Source organism: Capricornis sumatraensis, chromosome 1 (assembly GCF_032405125.1).
Source record: "Capricornis sumatraensis isolate serow.1 chromosome 1, serow.2, whole genome shotgun sequence".
Classification (NCBI taxonomy): Eukaryota; Metazoa; Chordata; class Mammalia; order Artiodactyla; family Bovidae; genus Capricornis; species Capricornis sumatraensis.
In genome coordinates, this window is record NC_091069.1 from 37283610 (window position 1) to 37311478 (window position 27869).

Here is a 27869-nt window from a genome sequence, read left to right on the forward strand (position 1 = left end):
TTTGAACCAGTCTGTTGTTCCATGTCCAGTTATAACTGTTGCTTCCTGACCTGCATACCGATTTCTCAAGAGGCAGGTCAGGTGGTCTGGTATTCCCATCTCTTTCAGAATTTTCCACAGTTTGTTGTGGTCCACACAGTCAAAGGCTTTGGCATAGTCAATAAAGCAGAAGTAGATATTTTTCTGGAACTCTCTTGCTATTTTGATGATCCAACGAATGTTGGCAATTTGATCTCTGGTTCCTCTGCCTTTTCTAAATCCAGATTAAACATGAAAGCTCATGGTTCATGAACTGTTGAAGCCAGGCTTGGAAAATTTTGAGCATTACTTTACTGGCGTGTGAGATGAGTGCAATTGTGCGGTAGTTTGAGCCTTCTTTGGCATTGCCTTTCTTTGGGAATGGAATGAAAACTTACCTTTTTCAGTCCTTCCTGGTTTAGTAGGTGGTCATGATTATCAGGCTGTTGAGAGGTGGAACTGGATCAGGTGCTCCTGGCTCACATACCTCTCTGTTACCACCATCTATGAATGCTGCATTTTCGCTGTCAGTCCCATGCACTGTTTTAGAGAGCAGAGAAGCCCTTTGCTCTTAATAACTTTTAATCAGAGTGGAAATTAATTTTATTTATTGAGTCCAGGCTTACCTGCTCCATGTCACTTTTAATATTTATCCTAAAACACACCTTAGGTTTTTTTCCCCACCCACAGTGACATGCTCAGGGTGGTATTCTTGGCTGTTCGGGCCTGGTTTTGTGCCCTTTGTTTCTAGGAACTATGTTTTCTTGATTTCTTGCAACTCTCCAATGTATACGCTGTATCTCATTGATATCTAATGAGTTACAGTTCCTTATTTAGGGCATGCTGTTTCAAATTTCTGTGACTCTACATGTTCTGTTTTACACTGTGAAATAATCTCTCCCCTCCCCAAGTCTCTCGTCCTCTAAGAGCCTAATGCATTCTTTAACCCCTTTTAGCAGAGTTCATGTTTCCTTACTTTGATCTAGCCGTAACACCCATTGCATATCTCACACCAAACTGTAATCATTTCTTAACACACATAGTTTCCCTCCTAGACTGTGAAAGCAATGCTTGTTAATCCTTGAATTGTTAATGGGAATTTAAAAACTAAACAAATTTCATGAAGTAAAGCATCTTTCTTTCCTGAGTAAGGAAGTATAAGTATCCCTAATAGAGTCCACTAATCCTTGTCAGGGAGTGTCCTTCCACATCATCATACTCCAGGAATAATATATGTAACCAAATAAGAAGTCCAGGTGGGCTGTGTTTTGGTTCCTGCCTTTGCTTGGCATTGCAGTCATTGGAACCACAAATGATTAGACAAGGACAAGGATTAAAATTAGTTTATGAGCTACGAAGTTAGTGGAGTAAGAGATCTTATTAACTCTTGAAAGGACAGTGGTCTTAAGGGGAAAAGCTTCTGGATTACACTAATGTGTGGGCATAGCTTTTCTAGACGATCTTCAGTTTAGTTCTGTATATCTATATTTGGCAATAAAATGGGTATGCCATTTTAAAACTATGATTATTTCTTTTCCAAATGGCTTTTTGAGATATGATAGCATTTTGAGAATGCTATCAGTATTATACAAAGAATGCACAGAAAAACAGTAAATTATGGTGTTTGTGGTGGCTTTTCAGTAATGTGGGCTTTATTTTGAAGGATTTTAAAAGATTAGGTGATTCATTTATCAGTTAAAAACCAGATTTTCTTCCAGCAGAAGCTGGCAACACCCATATTCAACTCTCCCCAAGTTCTTGTATGCTATATGTTAAGTACTAGGGAATGTTAAAGTAAGAAAGGCATTAAATTTTGTTGACTAAGTTCCTGTTAATTTCTCTAACTTTCAGAATAATTTTTGCATGATACATTAAAAATTTGGTTTAGATTTGTGACATCTTGATTTTATATACAGAATAAAGTCTGTGTGTGTTAAATTACAAAAGTAGTATCTGCTTGAAAAGAGCAACGTGTTTATTAGGCTGAGCATGGACTCTGACCCCAAATTACCCAGATTCAAATCCCAGCTCTGCCATTTACTAGTTGTATAATCTTGAGCATGTTATTTAACCACTCTGTGCCTCAGTATAATATGTAAAGTGTGGGGTAATGAAAATATCTATACCATGGGATCACTATATTAAATAGGTTCACACATTTGAAATACATGAAACAATGCCTGGCATATTCTAAAAGCTTGGCATAGTTCAGATGTGATTATAATTGAAATAATCCAAACATATAGAATTCTCTAGATCATAAAAGCTTAATGAATATTCTATCAGATTTTATTTTACATAGTACATTCCTTTTAACTTAGTTTTTATTCTTTTTAACTTAGTTCTTACTCTACATACAATAAAGATCAGTAAAAATATGTTCTGTGAGCTTATGTAGTCTTGTAACCATCACTGCAGTCAGGAAATAGAAGTTTCCTCAACCCCTAAAAATTCCCTTGTGCTGTGCCTTCACAAACTCACTCCCTATCCCTGACCTTGACCACCATTGATCTGTTTCCTTGCTTATAGTTTTGCCTTTTCCAGAGTATCCTATAAATGAAATCATATAGTTAAAAACAAGTCATTCCTTTTGAGCCTGGCTTCCTTCACTCAACATAATGCGTTTGAGGTTAACCCCAGATGTTGCATGTATCAGTCTTATCATTGCTGAGTAGTATTCTTTTCTATGGATGTATTAAGTGTGTGCATCCACATATTCCCAGGCTGACATGAGGGTTGTGTCTGCCTCTGCTGCTGCTAAGTCACTTCAGCCGTGTCCAACTCTGTGTGACCCCATAGACGGCAGCCCACAAGGCTCCGCCATCCCTGGTATTCTCCAGGCAAGAACACTGGAGTGGGTCGCCGTTTCCTTCTCCAATGCATGAAAGTGAAAAGTAAAAGTGAAGTCGCTCAGTCGTGTCCGACTCTTCACGACCCCATGGACTGCAGCCTACCAGGCTCCTCTGTCCAGGGTTGTATCTGGTCTTCTGCAATTATGAAGAATGCTGTTATAAAAAACTGTGTACAGGTTTGTGTATCAATGAGTTTTCAGTCTGTCCTGTATATTCAGTAGTGGGATTGCTGGGCTATATGGTAAATGTACATTTAATATTTTAAGAAACTGAGCTATTTTCCACTCTGGAAAATAGCTTCTCATGCCATTTTGCATTCCCACCTGCAATGTGAGTTCTGATTGCTCTGCATCCTTACTAGCACTTGGTTTTGCCAAAAAAAAAAACCCCAAATTTAGTTGCTTTAAATAGATGTGTAGCTAGCATAATTCTTAACCAAGTTTTCTAGCAGAGCCTTGAGACTTGGAAAAAGAGATAAAATAGGGCTTGATCAAATGCAGGTATCATAAGGAGGAGTTGGAAAGACTGTTCGATTTGTGAGAGCTTGGTTTATCTGTGGTGTTCACTGTTGTATCCCCAAATGACTGATACAGTGCCTGACACACTGTAGGAATCTCTTTGCATGTTTATCCAATCATTGAACAAATGATTGAGAGGTTAGGGAAGAAGCAGAGGTTAGGAGTAGAATGGAAAAGTAAATTTAGGTTAGACTTGGTCTGACTAATAGTCATATTGACACATCTCTTAACTCTTCTGGTCCTCAACTTCATTGCTGTACATTGAAAAGATTCTCTTAGATGATATCTAAGCTCTTTTAATGAATTTTTTTTCTTTTTATGACATCAAATGAAAAATAATTCAGTAAGTGAAGAAGAAGCATGTCAGATCCTTTGATGTGGACGTGTGGATGTAATGGGAAGTATAACCCTTCAGGGAGTTTAGGGGGTGAGTGTCTGAACAGAAGCTAGCTAGCTAATGGCAGAAACAGATTAAAAAGTAGTTACAAGAGACTTTTCAAATCAAGTAGCAACATTGCAGTGATATATTTGGGACAGGGGCTATGAAAGGAAGTAGGGGTTGAAAGTAACTGAATTTAGAAGCTCATTTTTATTGATACTATTAGTTTTAAATGCTTTAAGTTAGACTAGAGAAAAGCAGCCTATGGTTAATGCAAAGAGGAGGAGCTGAGCCACAGTAAAAGCAAATCCAAGGGTGTGTAGGACTTTTCAGAGCATCCTGGGCCCTGTGTGAGCAAATGTTTGGCTGCTGTTTTCCAGTGTTCTTTTTCTCTGCCCTCATTCCCTAAGCCTTGTTCTTAGAAGTTCTGATCTGGAATTTAGCAGAAAGCCAGTTCTTAGCAGATATTTGTTTTATTTGTACTTTGAAGGATTTTGTGTATAACACTGTCAGGTATTGGTAGAGATTTTTAAAATATACCAAGTATACAGAAGGCTTCCCTGGTGGCTCAGAGGTTAAAGTGTCTGCCTGCAATGCGGGAGACCCGGGTTCGATCCCTGGGTCGGGAAGATCCTCGGGAGAAGGAAATGGCAGCCCACTCCAGTATTTTTGCCTGGAGAATCCCATGGATGGAGGAGCCTGGTAGGCTACAGTCCATGGGGTCACGAAAAGTCGGACACGACTGAGCGACTTCACTTTCAAGTATACAGATAAACTTGATTCTGTATTAAGGGATTTGACCTGTTTTGTCTGATTGCCATTTTTTAAAGCATCATGACATTTGAAAATTTTTTTCCTGTTGCAGTTCTTTTCAAATATTCAAAGGTCTTGATTGCTGAAATAGTTTTTTTAATGTATAGATTTTAAGGCCATTATTGTTTTCATGGGTTTAATATTTCCAACAGTTTTATTATTCTGAAGCAAACCATATTTTTGCTCAACAGAGTTTAGGTCGTAAAATCAAACGTTTGATTATTCATTTTAGATTGCTTGCAACACTTCATTTTAAAACATCAATATTATATTCATCTGGTTATGAGGACCCTCAAAAGTAATCCTCTGGCAAATAATTGAGGCAAGTGATTGAGGAATCTGACTTCTACCTAACCTTTCAGCTCATAAAGACCAATTGCCCAAAGATACTACTTTTAGGTTCTAATGTAAAGAATTAATATTTCTAGACTAAAAAAAAAATTCAGTGCACTCTGTAAAACTGCCATCACTTTTAAGCATAGTCACCCTTAGGAAGCTGTTCTGCAGTTCTTAGTCCATGAAGTGTACTTTTTATAATAAGGGATTAAGAAAAAAAAAAAAAACCTGTGGAATATTTTAAGATTTAGTGTTGGATAACATCTTGGAAAAGAAAATAATGTAGTTTTATTTTAAGACTAATAGCCGGGGGGGTGGGGGAACCTAAGACTTTTAAAACAGCTTTTTTAGGTGGGGGGAGTGGTGGCAGTCAGACATTTACTCTTTAAGCATATCTATTTCCTTTTTTAATCAAAGTATAGTTGATACACAATGTTGTGTTAGTTTCTGCTGTACAACAAAGTGATTCAGTTATGCACACATATATATATACACACATACACCTTTTTCCATAGTCTTTTCCTTTATTGCCGGGAGCCAGCGTGAGAAATTCCACCCATGACAAGGTCATACGGCAGAGCTCTGATGGCAAGGCTAATCAGACCTCAGGTTTTCCCCCTGGAATTTCCTGAGCATCCACTCCCCCCAAAATAAGAATCTGCCTGCTTTTCCACTCTTCTAATATTCTCTGGAAAAAGTCAAATCAGGGCTTTAGCCTTCTGCATTTGAAAGGGATGTTTCAGTTAAACCCCCTCTGATAACTCTCTAGCTTGCCTAACAGGTTCCCCCGATCTTTTACAGCTTGTGAATTGCTTACAGCCCCCCAACTGCGAGAGGCACAAAGCTTAAAAGCATCTTAAAGATACAGAGCCTTTTCTAAAGAGTTAAAAATTATATTGGTAGAGGGTTTTCACTGTTGACTCAATGACTGCTGCCAGGCCTCCATATTCTTTATCTTTTAGGCACCTGGGAGGATGTTAATCAATGTAAATGGAATATGGAAAAAGATATATAGTAGTTTTGATGTTAGCAACACTAGACTTTTGAGTTAATTATTTCTTTTGTTATATATCACTGCACTCCTCTTGTGTCCTTGCTATGTAAGAATGTAACTTTATTTAGTGCTTCCTGAGAGTGGCACCAGACTTTGGGAAGATCAACACAAATAAGTCTTCTGGTTGACAAACCCTTATCAGAAAAGAGGCTGTAAAATGTTAATTGGCCCTTTTGGCCGGAAGATGATGTAAATCACCTAAGACTTGTGTATACAATTAGGTATGCAGAGAGAAAAGCCTGGTTTTGATAAGAGTCTGGACTGCTAACACTGCATAATTTTGTATTACCCATTGATCTCCATGTTTTATCAGAAGTATAAAAGGCCTTCTGAACAATAGCAGATGGGGCCAGTCACTGGACTGGTTTCCCCTGTGTCTCCTCTTTACTCTAATTTCTGGCTGAATTCCCATCTGGAGCGGGGCGGCTCACCATGTCTACTTACTTGTCCCGGCTTTTAAGATCCACGTGAGGGGGAGCCCAAGGCGGGGCACCCCCCGATATTCAAGTGGGTGCCGGTGGCCCACCGTAGATGGTGCAAGCTGCTTGTCTGGAACTTTATTGGCCTTCCCCGTAAGCCAAGTTATTCAGCCTTCTTTCTCCACTTAATTTTCCTGCTACACTATTTCTTCCTAATCTAATCTTATATTTCTATATTAATAAATAAGTTCTCCTCGCCGACGCCGTCCCCGCTTCGAATTCCCTGGATCCACTGGGGCCGGACCCTGGCACTTTATGGCTTATATAGAATATAAACAGGATGGAATGTAATTCCCTGTGCTCTACAGTTGGTCTTCGCTGATAGCTCAGTTGGTCAAGGATCCACTGGACTCTGTTATTTACCTTGTGGCACTGCTGACCTCAAACTCCTACCATTTCCCTCCTTCACCTCCTTTCCCCTTTGGTAACCATGTTTGTTTTCTATGACTTAAGTCTGTTTCTGTTTCAAAGTTCATTTGTATCATATTTTAGATCCCATATGCAAGTGATAGCTCACCAGTGTTTGTCTTTCTCTTTCTGATTTACTTAGTATTATAATCTCTGCTGCTGCTGCTGCTGCTAAGTTGCTTCAGTCGTGTCCGACTCGGTGCGACTCCATAGACGGCAGCCCACCAGGCTCCCCCGTGCCTGGGATTTGCCAGGCAAGAGTACTGGAGTGGGGTGCCATTTCCTTCTCCAATGCATGAAAGTAAAAAGTGAAAGTGAAGTCGCTCAGTTGTCTCTGACTCCTAGCGACCCCATGGACTGCAGCCTACCAGGCTCCTCTATCCATGGGATTTGCCAGGCAAGAGTACTGGAGTGGGGCGCCATTGCCTTCTCCAGAATTACAATCTCTAGTTGCATCCATTTTGCTGCAAATGGCCTTTTCGTTTTTTCAGAGCCGAATAGCAGTCCATTGTGTATATATAGCACATCTTTTATCTATCAGTGGACATTTAAGTTGCTTCCGTGTCTTGGCTATTGCTAATAGCCACTAATAGTGTCTTTTTGGACTATGGATATATGCCCAAGAGTGGGATTCCTGGATCATATGGTAGTGCTTTTGTTTTTTAAGGAACTGCCAGGGACTTCCTTGGTGGTCCAGTAGTCAAGACTCTGCTCACAGTGTTGATCTTTGGTTGGGCGCTAAGATCCCATATACTGAGCAGTGCGACCTGACAGAAAAGGGCGCAGGGGGGCTTCATACTGTTTTCTATAATACCTGCACCAATTTACATTCCCACCAACTCTGTAGGAAGGTTCCCTTTCCTCTATACCCTCTCCAGCATCTGTTACTTGTAGACGTTTTGATGATGGCCATTCTGACTGGTGTGAGGCAGTTCCTCATTGTAGTTTTGATTTGTGTTTCTCTAATAATTAGCAGTGCTGAGTATCTTTTCATGTGCCTTTTGAGCATCTGAAAGTCTTCTTTGAAGAAATGTTTATTTAAGTCTTCAGCCCAATTTTTAAATTGGGTTGTGTTTTTGTTACTGAGTTGTATGAGCTGTTTGTCCAATTTGGTAATGAAGGCTTTGTTGGTCACATTGTTGGCAAATATTTTCTCCCATTTCATAGGTTTTTTCCACTTTGTTTGTGCTTTCCTTTGTGGTGCAAAAACTTGTGAGTTTGATTGGTTCCTATTGCTTTTGCCATGGGCGATTGATTGACCTAAGAAAACATTGCTAAGTCATCAAATGTATTGCCTGTGTTCTCTTTTAGGAGTTTTATGGTCTCATGTCTTAATATGTAAGTCATTTTGAGTTTATTTTTGTGTATGGTGTTGAGGGTATGTTCTAAATTCATCAGTTAACATGTGGCTGTCTAGTTCTCACGATACTGCTTGCTGAAGAGACTGGCTTTTCTCCATTATATATACCCTCGCCTCCTTTGTCAAAGGCTTTTTTTTGTTTCCCGCTTTGGCCTTGCCACACAGTATGCGGGATCTTTGTTCTCCAACTAGGGACCCACCTGTGCCCCTGAAGTAGAGGTATGGCGTTCTAACCACTGGAGCACTAGGGAATTCCTACAAAAGATTAATTGGCCGTAGGTGTGTGGGTTTATTTCTGCTCTTTATTCATTGACCCATAGGTCTGTTTTTCTGGAGTGCATCCATTCCTAATGTACTGACAACTTGTTAGACCTGTAGGACAGGTAAGAGGGCGTTCAAACTCATATTCTTTGTCAGAGCCTATTCTTTAGCCCTATAAATTAAAGATCATTAAATGTATCATTCTGAAATTGAATTTGGGCAGTTGCAGTAATAAAATATATTGATTTTTTTTTGTGTGTCTTTCAGAATCATGGTGTCATGGAAAGGGATATACTTTATACTCACTCTGTTTTGGGGAAGCTTTTTTGGAAGCATTTTCATGATTGGTCCCTTTTTACCTTTAATGTTTATAAGCCCATCTTGGTATCGCTGGATCAACAACCGGATTGTGGCAACCTGGCTCACGCTACCTGTGGTAAGTTAGACACACAACAGAGAAAGAGATCGTACCAAAGTAGCCTATCCTATTGATTTGTATTTTGTGAGTCAGATTTAGTCAGATATTATGAAAAACATATTCCTATTACATAAGAGGCACATTAGTTTTTGTATATTCATCTTTAAATGATAGGGAATGAAATAATTAATGTGTTTGAAATAGAATATTTTATCTATTTAATAGAATATCTTCCATATTCCTCATGAATTTATTTTCCTTTAGTGAGGTATGCTTTAGTAAAATGCACAAATCTAAAGATGCAGACTGAAGAATTTTTACATTGTTAGTTTTATGTTGCATTTTAGTTTTTATTTCTCTTGTTTGTCTTATTTATTATACATACATGTATCCTTTTTCAAATTTTTTTTCCCATTTAAGTTATTACAGAATATTGAACAGAGTTCCCTGTGCTATACAGTGGGTCCTTATTGGTTATCTGTTTTAAATATAGTAATGTGTATCTGTCAATCCAAAACTCCCATTTTATCCATCCCCTCAACTTCCCCCTTTAGTAATGACAAGTTTGTTTTCTAGTTGGTGAGTGTGTTTCTGGGTAAGTTCATTTGTATCTTTTTTTTTTTTAAAGATTCTGCATATAAGCAATGTCATACGATCTATGTCTGACTTTCTTCACATAGTATGGTGATTTCCAGGTCCATCTGTGTTGTTGCAGATGGCGTTGTTTTATCACTTGTGATCGGTCAGTTCGTATTTTCTTTTTCTTACTGTTTCAGTTTTGGGAGATGGGAGAATTTGTCCATTTTATTGGCATATAGTTGCTTATAGCAGTCTCTTATGATGCTTTGATTTCTGTGGTGTCCATTGTAACTTCTTTTTCATTTCTGATTTTAGTGGTTTAAATTCTCTCCTCCATTCTTCTTCATGGACTGGCTAAAGGTTTATCAGTTTTGCTTATCTTTTCAAAGAACCAGTTTTTAGTTTCATTGATCTGTTTTCTTCATCTCTATTTCATTTATTTTTGCTCTGCTCTTTATGATTCCTTTCCTTCCGCTGATTTTTCTTTGTTCTCCTTTCTCTAGTTGCTTCAGGTGTGACATTAGGTTGGGATTTTTCTTTCCTGAGGTGAGATTGTACTGCTGTAAACGTCCCTCATAAACCTGCTTTTGCTGCATCCCATAGGTCTTAGATCATCATGGTTGTTTCATTGGTCAGTCTTTTTGATTTGCTCTTTGATTTCTTCCATAACCCATTTGTTGTTGAGTTAGCCTATTGTTAGGTCTCTACATCTTTGTGTTTTTTACAGTTTTTTTTTTCCCCTTATAGTTGATTTCTATTCTTATAGTGTTGTGGTTGGAAAGATGTTTAATATGATTTCAGTTTTCTTAAATTTACTGAGGCTTGTTAGGGACCAAACAACGGGCTCTAGGACCTGAGTCATGTTTACCAAAAAGAGACAGGACATGCGCTCATCCTGCCTGGCCAATCATGTAACGCCAGCTACTCCTGTAACTGAGACAAAGAACTGCCTGTATATAAGCCGCCATACTCCTTTGTTCAGGGCTCTTGTTGGATTCCGCTGTGCCGCATGAGACTTGGGCCCTAGCACGCTAGAAATAAACTCCCTTCTTGCCTTTGCATTACTGTGGTGGACTTGCTCTCTCTTGGTCGGTTCGGAGATACGGGCTCGGTGCATAACAAGGCTCACTTTGTGGCCCAGCATGTGATCAGTCCTGGAGAACATTCCATGTATACTTAAGAAGAATGTATATTCTGCTATTTTTGGATGGAATGTTCAAGAAATATCAGTTGAGTCCATTTCATTTAATGTGTCATCTAAGGCCTGTGATTCCTTATTGAGTATAAAGCAAACATTTAGAGGTAATTTTTTTAAAACATCATATGTTGCCACTATACTTCATTTTCTTTAATGTCATAAATTTTCCATAGTGTATGATCTTTTGATTGTAAATCACATGTTTTTGGCTGAATCTCTCTACCAAAACCTTAAGAGTTCAAAGATTTCCATAAGTTAATACATCGGTAACTCATTATAACTGTTATGCTTCCCAGTGTCTGATCAATCTAATTTCTTTGGAGAGCTAATGTAGGCAGAGTGCTTATTCAGATATTAGAGACAGACAGTTGGTTTCACTATTGGCCTTCCCACTTCCTAGTAGTTCGAACTTGGCTATTTGGTGTCTCTAAATTTCTCTTCTATCATCAGTTAAGGACAGTTAATAGCACCTATCACAGAGTGTTATTGTGATGACTAGATGAGATACTCAATATAGGCTTTGCAAAGTAAGCAGTGAATGTTTTCTGCTTTACCAGCTTTAGGGGATAGGCTAAACTGCATTATCAAGGAGAATTCAGAGTTGCTCGAATAAGGCAAAACCTTTACCTTCAAGTCCTGGGTGCCAGGTTAGCTCTGCTCCCTGATATTATGCAAGGACTCAGATTCCTTCCACCCAGCCTGGCATAGCATCTTCTTCTGTATGGTTAAGACTGTTCACTACCCCTTCTTTGCCCTACTCAGCAGGAAGTGAGGAGGGAAGGAAGTCCAGAGCAATAGCTTTGCATTTATACCTGTGAATTACAAGTTGTATATAATCTCTCTTGCTCACCACATATGTAAGAACAGCTAAAAGCTCTTATAGAATCTGGGAAGTGTTGGAAATGTAGTGTTTTGTTTTCTGGATGGCCATGTACACAATTAAAATCTATTACTTTGGAAGAAATGCTGGATTTTATTGGACAAATTAATGGACAGATTTTGCCATAGCTGCTACTACTGCTATTACAACCAATAGCAACCAATACTGTTACAGCAGAATTATGTCATATCTATTTATCTTTGACAACTTCAATTCTGTACCCTAGAATGGATGAGGGGAGAGATAAAAGTAAATGAATGAAATCGGAGTGGTCTGGTGCTAAATATGATTCTTGTGTTTAAAACCGCATGCAAATCAATAGTTTCATCTGATGGTGGGTTGGAGAAATCTGGTCCAACATTTAGAAAAACTGGCTAAGCTGTTCTTACTGATGTGTGCTAGTCTCTTGTAGGTACATTTGTTTGAAATTTTCAAGGGTAATTTCAGCTATTCCTGACTGTTGCCTTATTACCTGTCTTGAGAACTTATCATAGAGACAAGATTCAACCACCATTGTAGTGTCAAATTGGTATATATTTGTAAAAACTTCTGTTACCCAACTCTTTCACTCACTGACTTGCTTGCTGGTAATGATATATCGAGCAGAGTCTTTCAGTTAGAAATCTATAGAAGTTGAATCCGTTGTAGCCAGGTTACAGGAAATCATGTTCTGATTTTGAGAAAGTGAATGTCTCTGTTAAAAAGAAATGAAGAAAAACTGTCATGGTGTCTTGATGATTTTTTATTTCATACTTTTGCAAAGTGCTAATGGAATTTCTCCTTTGAAGCAAATAGTACAATAGATCACTTTTTATTCAGAAGGAATTTTAGTTTTGTCTCCCCTATAGGTATACTTTATTTGAAATACTCTCAGTTAAAAATCATTTTTCACCAAAACTAGGGTAAATGCATTCAGACTAATTATTGCTTCATAGAAATAATCACAAATTATTCTTTTGTATAATCTTTTGTAAGTTTTGCTTGTTCATTAAAATGATTTCATTGGCAAGATTTTTCTTATCTTACTATTTTTAACTGGTACATTTTCTGTTAAATGAGGTTCCACAGTAAAATTGTCTAGAATTTTAGAATTAGATGAGACCTAGAGGTCACCTAGTCTAACTTACCTGTGTGTCCAAGAATCCTTTCCCAAAGTCTGCAAAGTACTTGTAGTCTGCAAAGTAACCATTCATTCTCCTTTGAAACGTTTTTGTAATGAGAAGTACATGTCTTTGTTCATTTCATTTTTGGATGCTTCTGTTCAACATAATCAATACTGTCAGGTCAAACTTTGTTTGTGCCCAGAGAAATTTTTGCTTCTCAAAATTCTGAGTCTTTCCAACTGTCTGATTGTTAGCTAATTAATTACCAAGATTATGAGAACTACTTGGAGTTCTGTCCTTTCACCATAAATCATGTCCTAGGAATTTAGTGGTCATTTTCTAATTTGCCATCTAGGACACATCTCTTCCTATAGCTTGCTGATTCCATTTGCGTTGTAGAACACAACAAGTATTCAACAAACATAGATGACTGAATATAATTTTTGTCTAGACTGCTGCTCTTAAAAAAGAGGGTCTTGGTCTTTGAGTGACTTGGGATTGTGCATCCTTCAATACCTAAGGATTTGAGGACCTGGGTCTACAGAGCCAAGGCAGACTTGATGATGAGGAATGTCACAGATCTTTCTTACATCAGACTAAGTAAAGATCCACTGGAATGATAAATAGGAGCATGGGCATCATGGCAAAACTGATTCTCTTTGATCACGAGGGTAATCTTTGTTTTCGTATACAGTGGAACACTTGGAGGTAGTAAACAGTGGTATATAAAAGATTCTCAGAAATTCCTCATATATTTCTAATTCTAGGTGAGATCTTTGATCAATTAAATGAAAGTCCTGAGAATTATTACCACTCTTGGTTCAGACACAAAGCATTATAAAATTTTATAAGATTAGTTTCTTACTGCTGAAACTTATCTTCTATACTAGAAAGAGAACAGATATAAGAAGAACAGTGTCTTTTTTTTTTAACAGTTTTTGATCTGTATTAGTTGAATTCTGAAATTCTTTATAAGCATTAGAACTTTGTCTCTGTACAGTGTATTTGTTAGTCTGCTTTTGCAGGAGCTGTAAATAATGTTGACTAGATATGTCTTTTCTGGCATTAAAAATGATTAATGTGAACTAGAGCTCTAGGTTGTCCAGAAGGTTATGTATTATAACTCTCAAGCACATTCTGATAGAGTTCTGGATGGCAGGAAAGAGAATACTTTATGATATGCTCCTCAACAAACAGTCTGGGATTTTTTACTTTTGACATTTACTATAATGAAAAGCTAAAGATTGTTTTGGGATCCATAGGAAACACATATTAGAAATTTTACATGTAAGGCTAGAGTTGATGTTTGGGATTTATAGACTTAAGATTTTCATCTCTTTTCTATAGTACAACATGGGCTGTCCCAGGTGGCACAGCTGTAAAGAATCCGCCTGCCTATGTGAAAAACGTGGATTCTCCATGGGGGTCCCAAAGAGTTGGGCATGACTGAGTGACTGAGCATACAAACTACACAATTAGTAATCACCTTCCTCTTTTGACTCTTAAAGGAAGTGTTCCTGTAGTTTAGTTATCTGCACACTCTGAAAATTATATATTGTATTTGGAATGCAGAGTGGAGCCAATCCAAATTAACCTTGGATGGTGACTTCATACACATCACCTGGGCCAAGACATATAATTCAGTGATTTCATTTTGGTAGTTGACAGCCCTTTACGCCTGTAAGTGGAACATGGATATTTCTTGCTGTGGGTCCAAGTCTAGAGGACTCCTCCCTGATCTTCTCCATCCTGAAGTCTCTTCTACATTGGAATTTAGCTTTCCAAACTTTTGGGGGAGGGGTTATAATTATTTGAGTGGTTATGGACGCTTTAGAAAATTTAACAAGAAACACAGGCATTTTTTAGCTACTTTAGCCTAAATGATCATGTTTTACATCTTAACACTCTGACTCTGTAATACTTTGGATATAATAACAAACGTATCTAATCTTTTAGTTTTTAGCTTATATTCCTTTTAACCTGTTTTTTTTCTTGGTCCTATTTGAAGTCCTATTGTTCTTTTGTATGTTTTTTAAAAAGCTCTTTTTGGAAATATAATGAAAAATTAATAAAACATGAAAGCACTTTAATTATTTTATTAAAGTATAAATATCAACCGGGTCAGGAAATAGAAAATTGTCAGCAAACCACCTAGCTTCTCAGTCACAAAACCCTTTTCAACAGAGGGAATATCCTGACTTTTAGTTATTTCGTTGCTCTTCTTTTTAATTTTGCCACCTGTATATTTACCCCTGGGCTTCCCTGGTGGCTCAGTGGTAAAGAATCTGCCTACCATTGCAGCAGACACGGGTTCAATCCCTGGGTCAGGAAGATCCCCTAGAGAAGGAAATGACAGCCGCACTCCAGTATCTTGCCTGGAAAATCCCAGGGACAGAGAAGCCCGGTGGGCTGCGGTCCATGGGGTCACAAAGAGCTGGATGCAACTGAGCATGAACTGAGCACGCAAGCATATTTACCCCTGGAATTTTGTTTTAGAAAGTTTTACGTATGGACAATTATTATGTTCTTGTTTTGTTTCTCAATATTATGCTTGTGTGTTGTCCATGTTGCTACTGATACCCATAGTTCATTTATTTTCACTGTTGTATTATATCCCGTTGTATGACTATACCATAGTTTGCTTATTTGCTACATTTTGATCAAAGTTTTCTTAATATTGCCAAAGAAAACTTTTTATTTTCTTTTATCTGCCATGGACCAGTTTTCTTTCCCTAAGTTTATTCTTGGAAATTATTCAGAAATTTAAATGGGCATTGCAGTCAGTAATCAGGGCTTCTTAATATCTGTTATTGTTCTTTCAAGAACCTCAGTTTATAACTTATTCTAAATATTTCATATATAATTTATGTCTCTCCATCAGTAAAGTAAATTCAGCAAATATTTGAGCATCTCCTGTGTGTCAAGCACTGTGGCTGCAGTACTTTAGTAAACATACATTGCTTATATATTTAAAAAATAAACAAATACATGTATTTGTTTAAAAGAAACCATAATACAAAGAGGTATAAAATGAAAAATTTGACTGTTCCCTCAGTCATACATCCAGCATTGAATTTCTTGACTATTCTTTTATTTAAAAATGTAATAATCTTATATATCTGTAGACTTAAAAAATTACACAGTGGAGATCTTGTTGTATGCCTTTTGTACTTTTCATCTGAATAATTTATCTTGAAGATTTCATTGAAAGTTAGTATTTTTAAGTTAGGGAACTGCTGGAAGCTTAAATTAATAGAACTGAAAATACAAACAGTACTTTGTTCCAGATTAATTTATTATAGAAGCAAGAATAATGGGGGGAAATATGCTTTTGACTTAATAGAAATCAGATTTATTTATAGGACATGATAAACTTTTACCTATGGGAAATCATAACTTTAAATTGTTAAATATCTATGTGGTTTTTTTCTGTAGGCGTTGCTGGAGACCATGCTTGGTGTGAAAGTGGTTATAACAGGTGATGCATTTGTTCCTGGAGAAAGAAGTGTCATTATCATGAATCATCGGACAAGAATGGACTGGATGTTCCTATGGAATTGTCTGATGAGATATAGCTACCTCAGATTACAGAAAATTTGTCTCAAAGCCAGTCTCAAAAGTGTTCCTGGATTTGGTAGGTTTACATAAATTCTTTTAAGTTGTTCATTTATTTTATATGTGATGTACTCAAAAACTACAGAATAACTTACTAAATTCCACTTAAGTACTAAAGCCATTTCCATTTTTTTCCCCTCCCTAGCCAAAAACAGATCACCAGTTTTTCTTTTTCCTTAGGGGATAATAGATTGTTTTCATCTCTTTTTTTGAAAAGTCTTATGTTGAAAGAGAATAAACTATTCTTAAGGAAGTATATATGGTCCCAGAAGGACAAAAATTTGAAGGATATGAATTAATAGTTCAGTAACTTATTTCATGCCATACTTATGGTAATTTAGACCAGAAACTGGTCTGTGCTGATAAGATACTTGAAAGGACCTGATTCCCTCACATTAATCTAATATAATAGTAATGAATACCCTTTGGTTCCAAGAAGCATACCAGGTGCCATTGTTTTCTGAACTTACCTAATCTATCATTTTTAAATTCCTAGAAATGTTTACTTTCCATAGTAAGAAATGCAATGTGTTCATTGAGTAGTGGATAAGTATGGATTTTTCAGCATTGCTTAATTGCCCTTCTCTCCTTAATGTGAAGAAGGGGTAAGGAACAGACGAAAATGTATTCAAACCTATTGTTCACATATGAGTGAATGAAGCACCCACTAAATTCCCTGACAGCCTCATCCATTACATCTGTACTTCTTTGGTTTTCTATGTAATATTTCTTATTTGAATTCTTTGCTCTCTAAACCATGTCCCTATCAATAGTGTACTGAAACTGTGTAGGATTTTGACAGCAAAGGGCAGGCATTGTCCTCGGGACAGACTGGTAAGAAATATTGCCTGTTTGTGTTTTACTTGTCTTCATGCTTATAGTTTTGTCTTTGTCACATAACAGTATTATAGTGTCAGTATAGTCAGACTATTTAACTCATTATTGACCCAGGAGATTTTCACAGAAACTAAATGCCCATGGCTGGCAATTTGTTACGTAAATAAATATTGAAACATCTCCAATCAATAACATTCGGTAACAAAAGACATATTAATACATCTCTGTTCAATAATACATTAAATGTCAACTTTCCCTCGAGCAAAGATCTCCATAGAACCAGCAGAAAGCTGCAACATTTTACAACATAGCGCCAAAATTCGTATAACAGCCTATCCATAGTACCTTACTGGTGGAAGCTGTCACTGTTCTTAAAGAGACTAGGGGAGGAAGCATACACATCACCTCTTGATGGCAGAAATGTCAAAGATTTTTCAGTGTTTTAAAAACTGCCACATTCATCAAGAATGATAATGTCTTGTTTATCATTCCTTATTCTACATAAATATATTAACAGAATATTAATATTACGTGAATGAGCTTGAAAATGTATGTGAAATTAACAAGTGACATTGAGAAAAATACAAATGACAAAGAAAAAATTAAAACAGCTTTGTGTTTAATAGATTGAATCCATAATAAAAAGCATTCCCAGAATAGTTTTTGGAGGACAGTAGCAGCTGCCTGAATTTCCTTATCCTTAAAAAAAAAAAAAAATTCATCCAGTCAACAAACAGGAAATACAACCACATATCACTCATCTCTTCAGCATGATCAGGAGACAAAGAAGGCATTTAGAAGGTATGGTATTAAGTAGAGAAATAAAAAGTCTAATAGGAGTTCTCCCATCCATCACTGCAAACCTTTGGGTTCTAAGAGTGAAGAAAGGCTTAAGAGTAAAGGCATTGACAACTTAGAAGAAGCACAGACAAAACCATCCCCAGAAAGATTCCAGTCTAATGCTGAATGCCCAAATACCAACTGAACACAGGTCAGGACATAGTAGCTCATAGCACAAAATATAGGAAAGTGATTAGAAGGAGAGTGAGACCTGAAGATGCCTCAGAGAAGCATTGCTTCTGAGGGGGAATCAGATATATAGAGATGGGGTAAACTTCCCTTGGAAGTGTGGCAGTGAAGGAAAAGGAAATTGAAGATCTGGCAGGAATAAAAAAAAAAACATGAAATAAAAACCTTTGCTCACCCCATGCAAATTATGCACCCAAACTCCATAACCATAAAAAAAAGTAGAGGGGAGACCTGAAAAACCAAAAAGTCAAAAAATGTACACCATAACACAGCACTCTAAATTGAATGAATTATTAAATAAGCATTTGACGATTTTGGTTTTTTTTTAAAATTTTTGAGAAATACAATGAATAGTAATGGACAAGAAAATTAGAAATATGTCAACTGAATTCAAGCAAAAAGAAAAAATTAAAAAGCAAAATCAGAAATAGTGAATTATGAAATACCCAAGAGGAAACAGAGTAAAATGACTCAGTGGTGAAAAGCTGGAAGCATGTCCTCTAAGATCAGGAACAAAACAAGGATGTCCACTCTCACCTCTTTCTTTTGGCCATGCCAGGCAGCTTGCGGGATCTTGATTCCCTGTCCAGGGATTTGAACCTGGCAGTGAAAATGCTGAATCCTAACCACTGGACCTCCATGGAATTCCCATACTCTTGCCACTTCTATTCAACATAGTTTTGAACGTCCTAGCCATGACAGTCAAACAAGTAAATAAAAGGAGTCAGAACTGGAAAAGAAGTAGTAAAACTGTCACTCTTTGCAGATGATATGATACTACATAAAGAAAAAAATCCTAAAGATGCTACCAGAAAACCACTAGAGCTCATCAGTGAATTTGGTAAGGTTGCAGGTTACAAAGTTAATACACAGAAGTCTCTTGAATTTCTACATATAACAACAAAAGATCAGAAAGAAAAATTAACGAAACAATTCCATTTATCATCATATGAGAATACTCAGTACCTAGAGGTAAGCCTATTTAATGAGGCAAAGGATTTGTACTCTGAAAAGCGCAAGATGCTGATGAAAGGAAGCAAAGATGACACAAACAGATGGAAAGATTCGTCCATGTTCTTGAACTGGAAGAATCAATATTGTCAAAATGACTGTTCTACCCAAGGTAATCTACAGATTCAATGCAGTTACAATGGCATTTACCGCAGAACTAGAACAAAAAAGTTTTATATTTGTATGGACATACACAGGACCTCAAACAGCCAAAGCAGTCTGAGGAAGAAAAACAGATGGAGGAGTCAGGCTCCCTTACCTCAGAATATACCGCAAAGCTACAAAAACAGAAGTATAGATCAGTGGAACAGGATAGAAAGCCTAGAAATAATCCCACACAGCTATGGTCAATTAATCAATGGCAGAGGAGATAAGACTACACAATGAAGAAAAGACAGTCTCTTTAATAATCAGTGCTGAGGAAACTGAACAGCTACATGTAAAAGAATGAAATTAGAACATTCTCTTAACACCATACACAAAACTAAACAAGATGGATCGAAGACCTAAATGTAAGGCCAGACACTAAAATTCTTATAGGAAAATATAGAAAGAACACTCTTTGACATAACTTGCAGCAGTATCTTTTTCAGTCCATCTCCTATTACTGAAAATTTTAAAAGCTAAATGAAACCTCATTAAACTTTTTTTGCATAGCAAAGAAACCCATAAACAAAAAGACAGCCCATAGAATGGGAGAGAATATTTGCAAAGGAAGACACCAACAAGATTAACCTCAAAAATATACAGTTTATGTAGCTCCATGTCAAAATAAAACAACCCAATCAAAAAAAAAAGGCAGAAGATCTAAACAGACATTTCTCCAAAGAAGACATGTAGATGGTGAAGAGGCACATGAAAAGATGTTCAACATCACTAGTTATTAGAGAAATGCAAATCAAAACTGCAATGAGGTATTACTTGACACCTGTCAAAATGGCCATCATCAAAAACTCTACAAACAATAAATGCTGAAGAGACTAGAGAAAAGGGAACCCTTCTATACTGTTGGTGGGAATGTGAATTGGTACAACCACTATGGAGAACAGTATAGAGGTGCTTAAAGAACTTAAAATAGAACTTCTATGTGATCCAGCAGTTCCACTCTTTGGCATGTATCTAGAGAAGACCATAATCCAAAAAGATACATGCACCCCACTGTTCAATGCAGCACTATATGTAATAGCTAAGACATGGAAGCAACTTAAGTGTCCATCAACAGAAGAATGAATGAAGAAGTGGTGCATATATAAAATGGAGTATTACTCAGACATAAAAAATAATGAAATAATGCCATTTGCAGCAACATGGGTGGACCCAGAGATTATCATACTCTGAATTACTTCAGAGAAATACAAATATCATATCACTTATATGTGGAATCTAATATTTTTTTAAAAGATAAAATGAACTTATTTACATAACAGAAACAGACTTACAGATATCAAAAACAAACTTATGGTTACCAAAGGGGAAATGTGGGAGGCAGGGCAGAATAAATCAGGAGCTTTGGATTAACATATCCAAACTATATAAGACAACCACAAGGACCTCCTTTAGCACAGAGAACTCTGTTTAATATTTTGTGATAACCTACATGAGACAAGAATCTGAAAAAGAATGAACGTGGATATAACTGAATCACTTTGCTGCACACCTGAAACTAATAACAACATTGTAAATAAACTATACTACAACAAAATTTTTTAAAAAGAATGAAAAGGAGGAATAAGAAAAATGTCAGAGGAAGTAGTTGAAATGAAAGATAGTCATAGTTATTCTAACATCTATTTAACTGGAGCCTCTAAAGAGCCAATCAAAACAGTGTAACTTAAGTATTACAAAGGTTATATTTAAAAGTATTACCAAGAGAAATCTTGGGCATAAAAGATGATTGGAGAGGCACTTCCAGCATGACAGTGTGAGGAGCTCTCCATACCCACTTCCCAGTGAAACTGGAAAATCTAAAGTAGCAGTCATTTAAAGTCTCTGGAAATGGTCTGAAAGGCATACAGAAAATGAAAATACATTTATTCAAGAAAATTTAAACCACGATTTGTCAAGAACAACGAGAATCTGTGTTTTTTAAAACAAGACACACTCATTTTCTCCCACCTCCCAGTTCAGCCTGACAGAAACTCTGTCCCATACTGGTGCAGCCAAGAACACAGGGTGACCCACAATCAGGAGAAATCAGAGCTTCTCCCTCAGGAGTATAGGATTTGAACCTCACATTTAGCTCCCCAATTTTAACACTGACACCTGAGAGAGGAGTCTTCAAAACATCTAACTTTGAAAACCAATAGTTTTACATCTGTGAGTCTCATATAGGATAAATAGGAAACTAAACCTATATAAAATAGGATAGTGAAATAATTTTTAAAGGGCTCTTGCATACTTGTGTTCCTGTACTCCCGGATCCAGTGCAAAGGCAGCTGAATAGAAAGCACCCAGTCTTGCTGTGAAAGAGGGCCTATCTGTGAAAGATTTGCTTGTCTTCCTTGCTGTAGCCAGAGGGGCAGGGTTCTAATAAAACACACATCTAAGGGCACTGTAATCCTCTCCAGAGACCTTGGAGGGTGGTCACCAGTGTCTCTGAGAAGGGAGCTTATATACTTGTCTGGCACTCTGACTTTATGGCTGTTACCCAGAGAATACATCCCTTGGGAGTCTGGCTCTTGTAACCAGAGGTTTGTGTTCAGGGGTGGGGGTGGGGACAATGGGATGGTAGCAACCAAAGAAGAAACAATTCTTAGCTAACCATTGCTCTAGGGCTCAGTGTGGAGGGAACAGGCAGAAAAGCCCATCTCCAAGTCTTCTTCTAAAAGAAGAGAAGTATATTTGCATAATTTTAAAGCTGCTGTCTGAGGGTGTGACTTCCAGTTGGCCTGAATCAAGGTGTTGACATCCTCTCTATTGGCACATCTGTCCTCAACTACTGGGAGCCACTAAGAATAGAGTAGGTAGGCTGCTTGGACAATCACAGAAGGTGAGACAACCAAGACCTAGAGTATGGTTGAATGGTTCATCTCCTACACGAGGACCCTCCTTCAAGACTGAGAGGGGTAGGTGTTTTATCTAATGCATAAAAATGAACACAGTCAAGGAAAATGAAGAGACAGAGGAATATATTCCAAATGACAGAACAAAATAAAACCTTAGAAAAAGACCTAAATGAACTGGAGAGGAGTGATTTACCTGGTGGTAAAAAGTTCAAAACAGTAGTCCTAGAGATGCTCACTGAGCTCAGGAGAACAATACATGAGAAGTTTAACAGAGATAGAAGACATAAGAAAGAACTCACAGTGCTGGAGAACTCAATAACTGAACTGAAAACATAGGAGTGTAACAGTTTAGATAAAGCAGTAGAAAAGGTCAGTGAACTTGAAGATGGAGCCATACAATTTTCCAATCAAGGCAGCAAACAGAAAAAATGAAAGAGTGAAGATAACTTAAGGGAACTATCCCTGGAGATTCCCATGGACAGCCCTAGCAGGCTACAGTTCATGCAGTTGCAAAGAGTCAAGACACAACTGAGCAACCAACACTACTGCTTCTACTAAGGGAATTATGGGAAATATCAAGAGGCCTTGCATTTGCAATACAGGGGCCCCAGAAGGAGAAGAGAAAAGGGAAAGGGCAGAAAACTTATTTGAAGAAACAGTGGCTAAAAACTGCCCCAACCTGGGGAAGGAAACAGTTCTAAAGAAGATGAACTTAACGTCAAGAAGATGACTCATGTCAAGACACATAATTAAAGTGTTGAAATCCAAAGACATGGAGAGAATTTTAAAAGCATCAAGTGCAAAACATGTTATGTACAAGGGAATTCCCATAAGATCTTCAGCTTATTTTTCAGAAGCACCTTGGCACACCAGAAGGGAGTGACATGCTATATTCAAAGTGCTGAAATTTTAAAACTGCCAAACAAGAAGACTGTATCTGACAAAGTATCTCCTTCAGAATTGAAGGAGAGATACAGATAAGCAAAAGCTCAAGGAGTCCGTCACCTCTAGACTGGCCTTACAAAGAAATGTTAAAGTGACTTCTTTAGGCTGAAAAGAAAAGGTGCTAATTAGTACTGGGAAACAATAAATATCCTTGGTAAATACAAATATATAGTAAAATTTAGAATAATCTAATGTTGTAAGGTTTGTGAGTTAACTACTTCTAAAGCTAAAATAAATTTTAAGACAGAAGTATTAACAATAATTGTAACTATAGTAATTAAGGGATACAGAAGATAAAATGATGTAAATTGTGACCTCAAACAAAATATGGAGTAGTAAAAATGTATAGCCTTAGAATGTGTTCCAAATTAAGTTGTTATTAACTTAAAACAATATTATTTTATGTCTCATAGTAACCATAAAGCAAAAATCTATAGTGGATGCACAAATGATCAAGAATAAGGAATCTAAGCCCACCACTACTGAAAATCACAAAGGAATAAAGCAAGAGGGAGGTGGGAGTGGGGTTCAGAATGGGGAACATGTATACACCTGTGGCGGATTCATGTTGATGTATGGCAAAACCAATACAATATTGTAAAGTAATTAGCCTCCAATTTAAATAAATAAATTTAAATTTTAAAAAAAAAGGAATGAAGCAAGAGAGAAAGAAAGGAACAAAAGAATTCTAAAACAGCCACAAAGCAACCAAATGGCAGTAAGAACATAGCTATCAGTAATTAAAAGATAATCCATGCAGCAGAAATAAAAAGAAAGCTGAGTTAGCTGTATTTCATATCAGACAAAACAGACTTTAAGACAGTCTTTGATAAAAGACAGGGTCATTACATAATGATGAAGGGGTCAGTCCAACGACAGGATGTAACATATGTAAATATTTATGGATCCAACATAGGAACACCTAAATGTATAAAAAAAATAACAGACCTAAGTGAGAAATAGCAGTAATTAATAGTAGATGACTTTCATCAATGGGTGGTCATCCAGACAGAAAATTAATAAGGAAACATTGGCCGTAAGTCCAGTTGGTCTAATATAGTTTATAATAGACATATAAAACATTCCAAATTCCATGGACTGTGCAGTCCATGGGTTACAAAGAGTCGGACACGACTGAGCGACTTTCACACACACACACACCATTCAAAAGCAATAAAATACACACTTCTCTCATTTTCCCATGGAATATTCTCCACAATAGATCATATGTTAGGCTGCAAAACAAGTTTTATTACATTGAAGAAGATTGAAATCACGTCAAAACAAGTTTTATTACATTGAAGAAGATTGAAATCATGTCAAGGAAACTCTTTCAATCATAGTGTTATGAAACTAGAAATAAATTACTTGAATTTTTCCAGTTATTTTCTTATATGTGGAAATTAAATAACGTGCTGCTGAATAACCTATGGGTCAAAGAAGAAATCAAAAGAGAAATTTAAAAATACCTTGAAACAAATGGAAATACAACACACCAAAACTTATGGGATGCATTAAAAAGTAACTCTAAGAGGGGAATTCAATAAACAACCTATCTTTACACCTCAGGGGATTAGGAAAAAAAGAAAGACCAAATGAAGCCCAAAGTTAGAAGGAAGGAAATAAGTTAGAAGGCAGGAAAGAAAGAAATGGAAGAAGGACTAAAAAGACAACAAAAAAGATCAGTAAAATTAAGTTGGTCTTTTGAAAAGACAAAATTGACAAAGCTTTAGCTAGACTCACCAAGAAAAAGAGGACACAAATAAATCAGAAATGAAAGTGAATAGGTACACCTGATACCACAGAAATACAAGAAATCATGAGAGACTGCTATAAATAATTATTATATGTCAATAAGTTGGACAAGCTAAAAGAAATGGATGAACTCCTAGAAACATATGACTTAGTGAGACTGAATCAAAGAAACAGAAAGACTGAACAGAGACACTACTAGTAAGGAGATTGAATCAGTGATCATAAACCCCCCAACAAACAGAAGTCTAAATGACTTCAGTGGTGAATTCCTACCTAATATTTTTTAAAAAATAATGCTAATCCTTCTCAATCTCTTCCAAAAAATTAGAAGAGAAGGGAACACGTCTAAAGTTATTTTATGAGGCCAGCGTTACCTCAATACCAAAACCAAAGATGCCACAAAAGAAAATTATAGGCCAGTATCCCCAATGAACATAGATGTAAAATTCCTGGACAAAATATTAGCAAACAAAATTCAGCAATACACTAAAAGGATAATGCATTATGATCAAGTGAAATTTATCCTAGGGATGCAAAAATGATTTGACATCTGTAAATCAGTCAGTGAGATATACCACACTGGCAAAAGGAAGGATAAAAATTATCTTATCATCTCAATACATGCAGTAGAGGCAATAACAAGAAAAATATTTGTCAAAATTTAACATACATCAGTGACTAAAACTCCCAATATGACGGGTATAGAAGAAATGTATTTCAGTGTATTAAAGGCCATCGATGACAAGCCCATAGTTAACATCAGACTTAGTAGTAATGAAAACTTCTAAGTTCAGGAATAAGACAAGGATGCCCATACTATCCATTTTTATTCAACATTATATCGGAAGTTCTAGCCAGAGCAATTAGGCAAAATTAGCATCCAGAATGGAAAAAAGTAAAACCATCACTATTTGCAAATATCATATTACATATAGAAAACTCTTAAGACTCCCACAAAAACTGTTAGGATATGTGAATTCAGTGGGGTTGCACAATACAGAATTAATACACAAAAATCTGTTACATCGCTATGTGCTAATAAGCTAATCAGAAAGAGAAACTAAGAATATAACCCCATTTACAATTCCATCAAAGGGTAAAGTAGGAATAAATTTAACCAAGAAGGTGAAATACTGAAAATTATACAATATTGATGGAAGAAGTTGAAGAAGACAAATGAGTGTAAGGATATTTTATGCTGTGGATTGAAAGCATGGTTTTCAATTTGAAATTGTTTCAAAAACAGTTTCATAGTTTTCATAGCTGGCATTTTTTGACAGAAATATAACAGTCCTAAAGTTTGTATGAAACTGCAAAGGCTCAGAATAGCCAAAGCAATCTTGAGAAAGAAGAACAAAGCTACAGGTATAATACTCCCTGATTTTAGGCTATACTATAGAACTAGAGGAATCAGAACAGTATGGCATTGGCATATAAACAGACAGATAGATCAATACAACAGAATACTGCCCAGAAATAAACCCACACATATATGGTCAATTAATTTATGACAGAAGAACCAAGAGTATACAGTAAAGAAGGGATAGTCTTTTCAATAAAAAGTATTGTGAAAACTGGACTACTATCTACACCATATACAAAAACTAACTCAAAATGGAATAAAGACTTGAACATAAGGCCTGAAACCTTAAAGGTCCTGGAATAAAAAATAGGTGGCAAGCTCCTAGACATTAGTCTTGGTGATGATTTTTTGGATTTGGTACCAAAAGCAAAGAAACAAAAGCAAAAATAAGTTGTACTACCTCAGACTGAAAATCTTCAGCACAAGAAAGGAAACCGTCAACAAAATAAATAGGCAGCCTCTGGAATGGGAGAAAAATATTTGCAAATCATATCACCTGACAAAGGGTCAATATTCAAAATATATGAAGAACTCACAGAACTCAATAACAAAATAACAGTTCAGTTAAGAAATGGGCACAGAACATAAATGGACATTTTCCCAAAGAGATGTACAGATGGCCAACAGGTACATGAAAATGTGTTCAACAGCACTAATCATCTGGGAGATGCAAATCAAAAGCCATGAGATACCACATCACACCTGTTACAAGGGCTGCAGTCGAAAAACAGAAATAAGAAGTGTTGGGAGGATGTAGAGAAAAAGGAACCCTGGTGCACTGTGGATAGGAATGTACATTGACACATACATGGTGGAAAACCATACAGATTAAAAATGGCACTACCATATAATCCAGCAATTCTACTTCTGGATATTTATTGGAAGAAATCAAACACACTAACTTGAAAAGATATCTGCATCCCATGATTATTGCAATGTTATTTACAATAACCAAGAGACGGAAACAACTTGTGTCCATTGGTAGATGAATGGATAAAGAAAATGGTAAATATAGACAGTGGCATATATTATTCAGATATAAAAAAGGATATTCTGTAATTTGTATCACCTGGATAGACTTTGAGGGCATCATGCTAAGTACAAAGTAAGATAGAAGAGAATTCCATGTGATCTCACTTACATGTGCAGTCCCCCCAAATAAAACAACGCAAACCCAAAAGAACCTGAACTGAATATAGAGAATGGATGGTGGTTGTTAGAGGCTAGGATTTGGGGATGGGCAAAATGGGTGAGCTTGGTAAGAAGGCACAAACTTCCAGTCATAACATAAATAAGTTATGAGGATGTAATGTATAGCATGGTGACTGTAGTTAATAATATTCTACTGTATGTTTGAAAGTTTCTGAGAATAGATGTTAAAAATTCTGGTCTTAAGAAAAAAATCTGTAACTACATGCGGTTATAGATATTAACTTAGACCTACTGTGTCATCATTCTGTGAGTATACGTATATGGAATCATTTTGTTGAACACCTAAAACTGCCTTATGCCTAATGTTATTTGTCTCTTATATCTCAGTTTAACAAAGAAGTAATACAGCTTTATTGGGTGATTGTAAATATTAAATTAAATGGCAGTACAGTATTGCTGCTGCCTTTTATTTCTGTAGTTCCTTTTGGGACATCTACACTC

The 27869-nt window shown here is 36.6% G+C and overlaps 1 protein-coding gene across 1 annotated transcript in view; it reads left to right on the forward strand.

Moving 5' to 3' along the window:
- Positions 1–27869, forward strand: part of LCLAT1 (lysocardiolipin acyltransferase 1) — a 185709-nt gene that overhangs the window by 64043 nt on the left and 93797 nt on the right. Inside the window, exons 2-3 of the mRNA XM_068982227.1 lie at positions 8746–8914; positions 16092–16290. Coding sequence (XP_068838328.1) covers positions 8750–8914; positions 16092–16290 — 364 coding nt within the window. The 5' untranslated portion in view covers positions 8746–8749. The remainder of the gene's footprint in view (positions 1–8745; positions 8915–16091; positions 16291–27869) is intronic.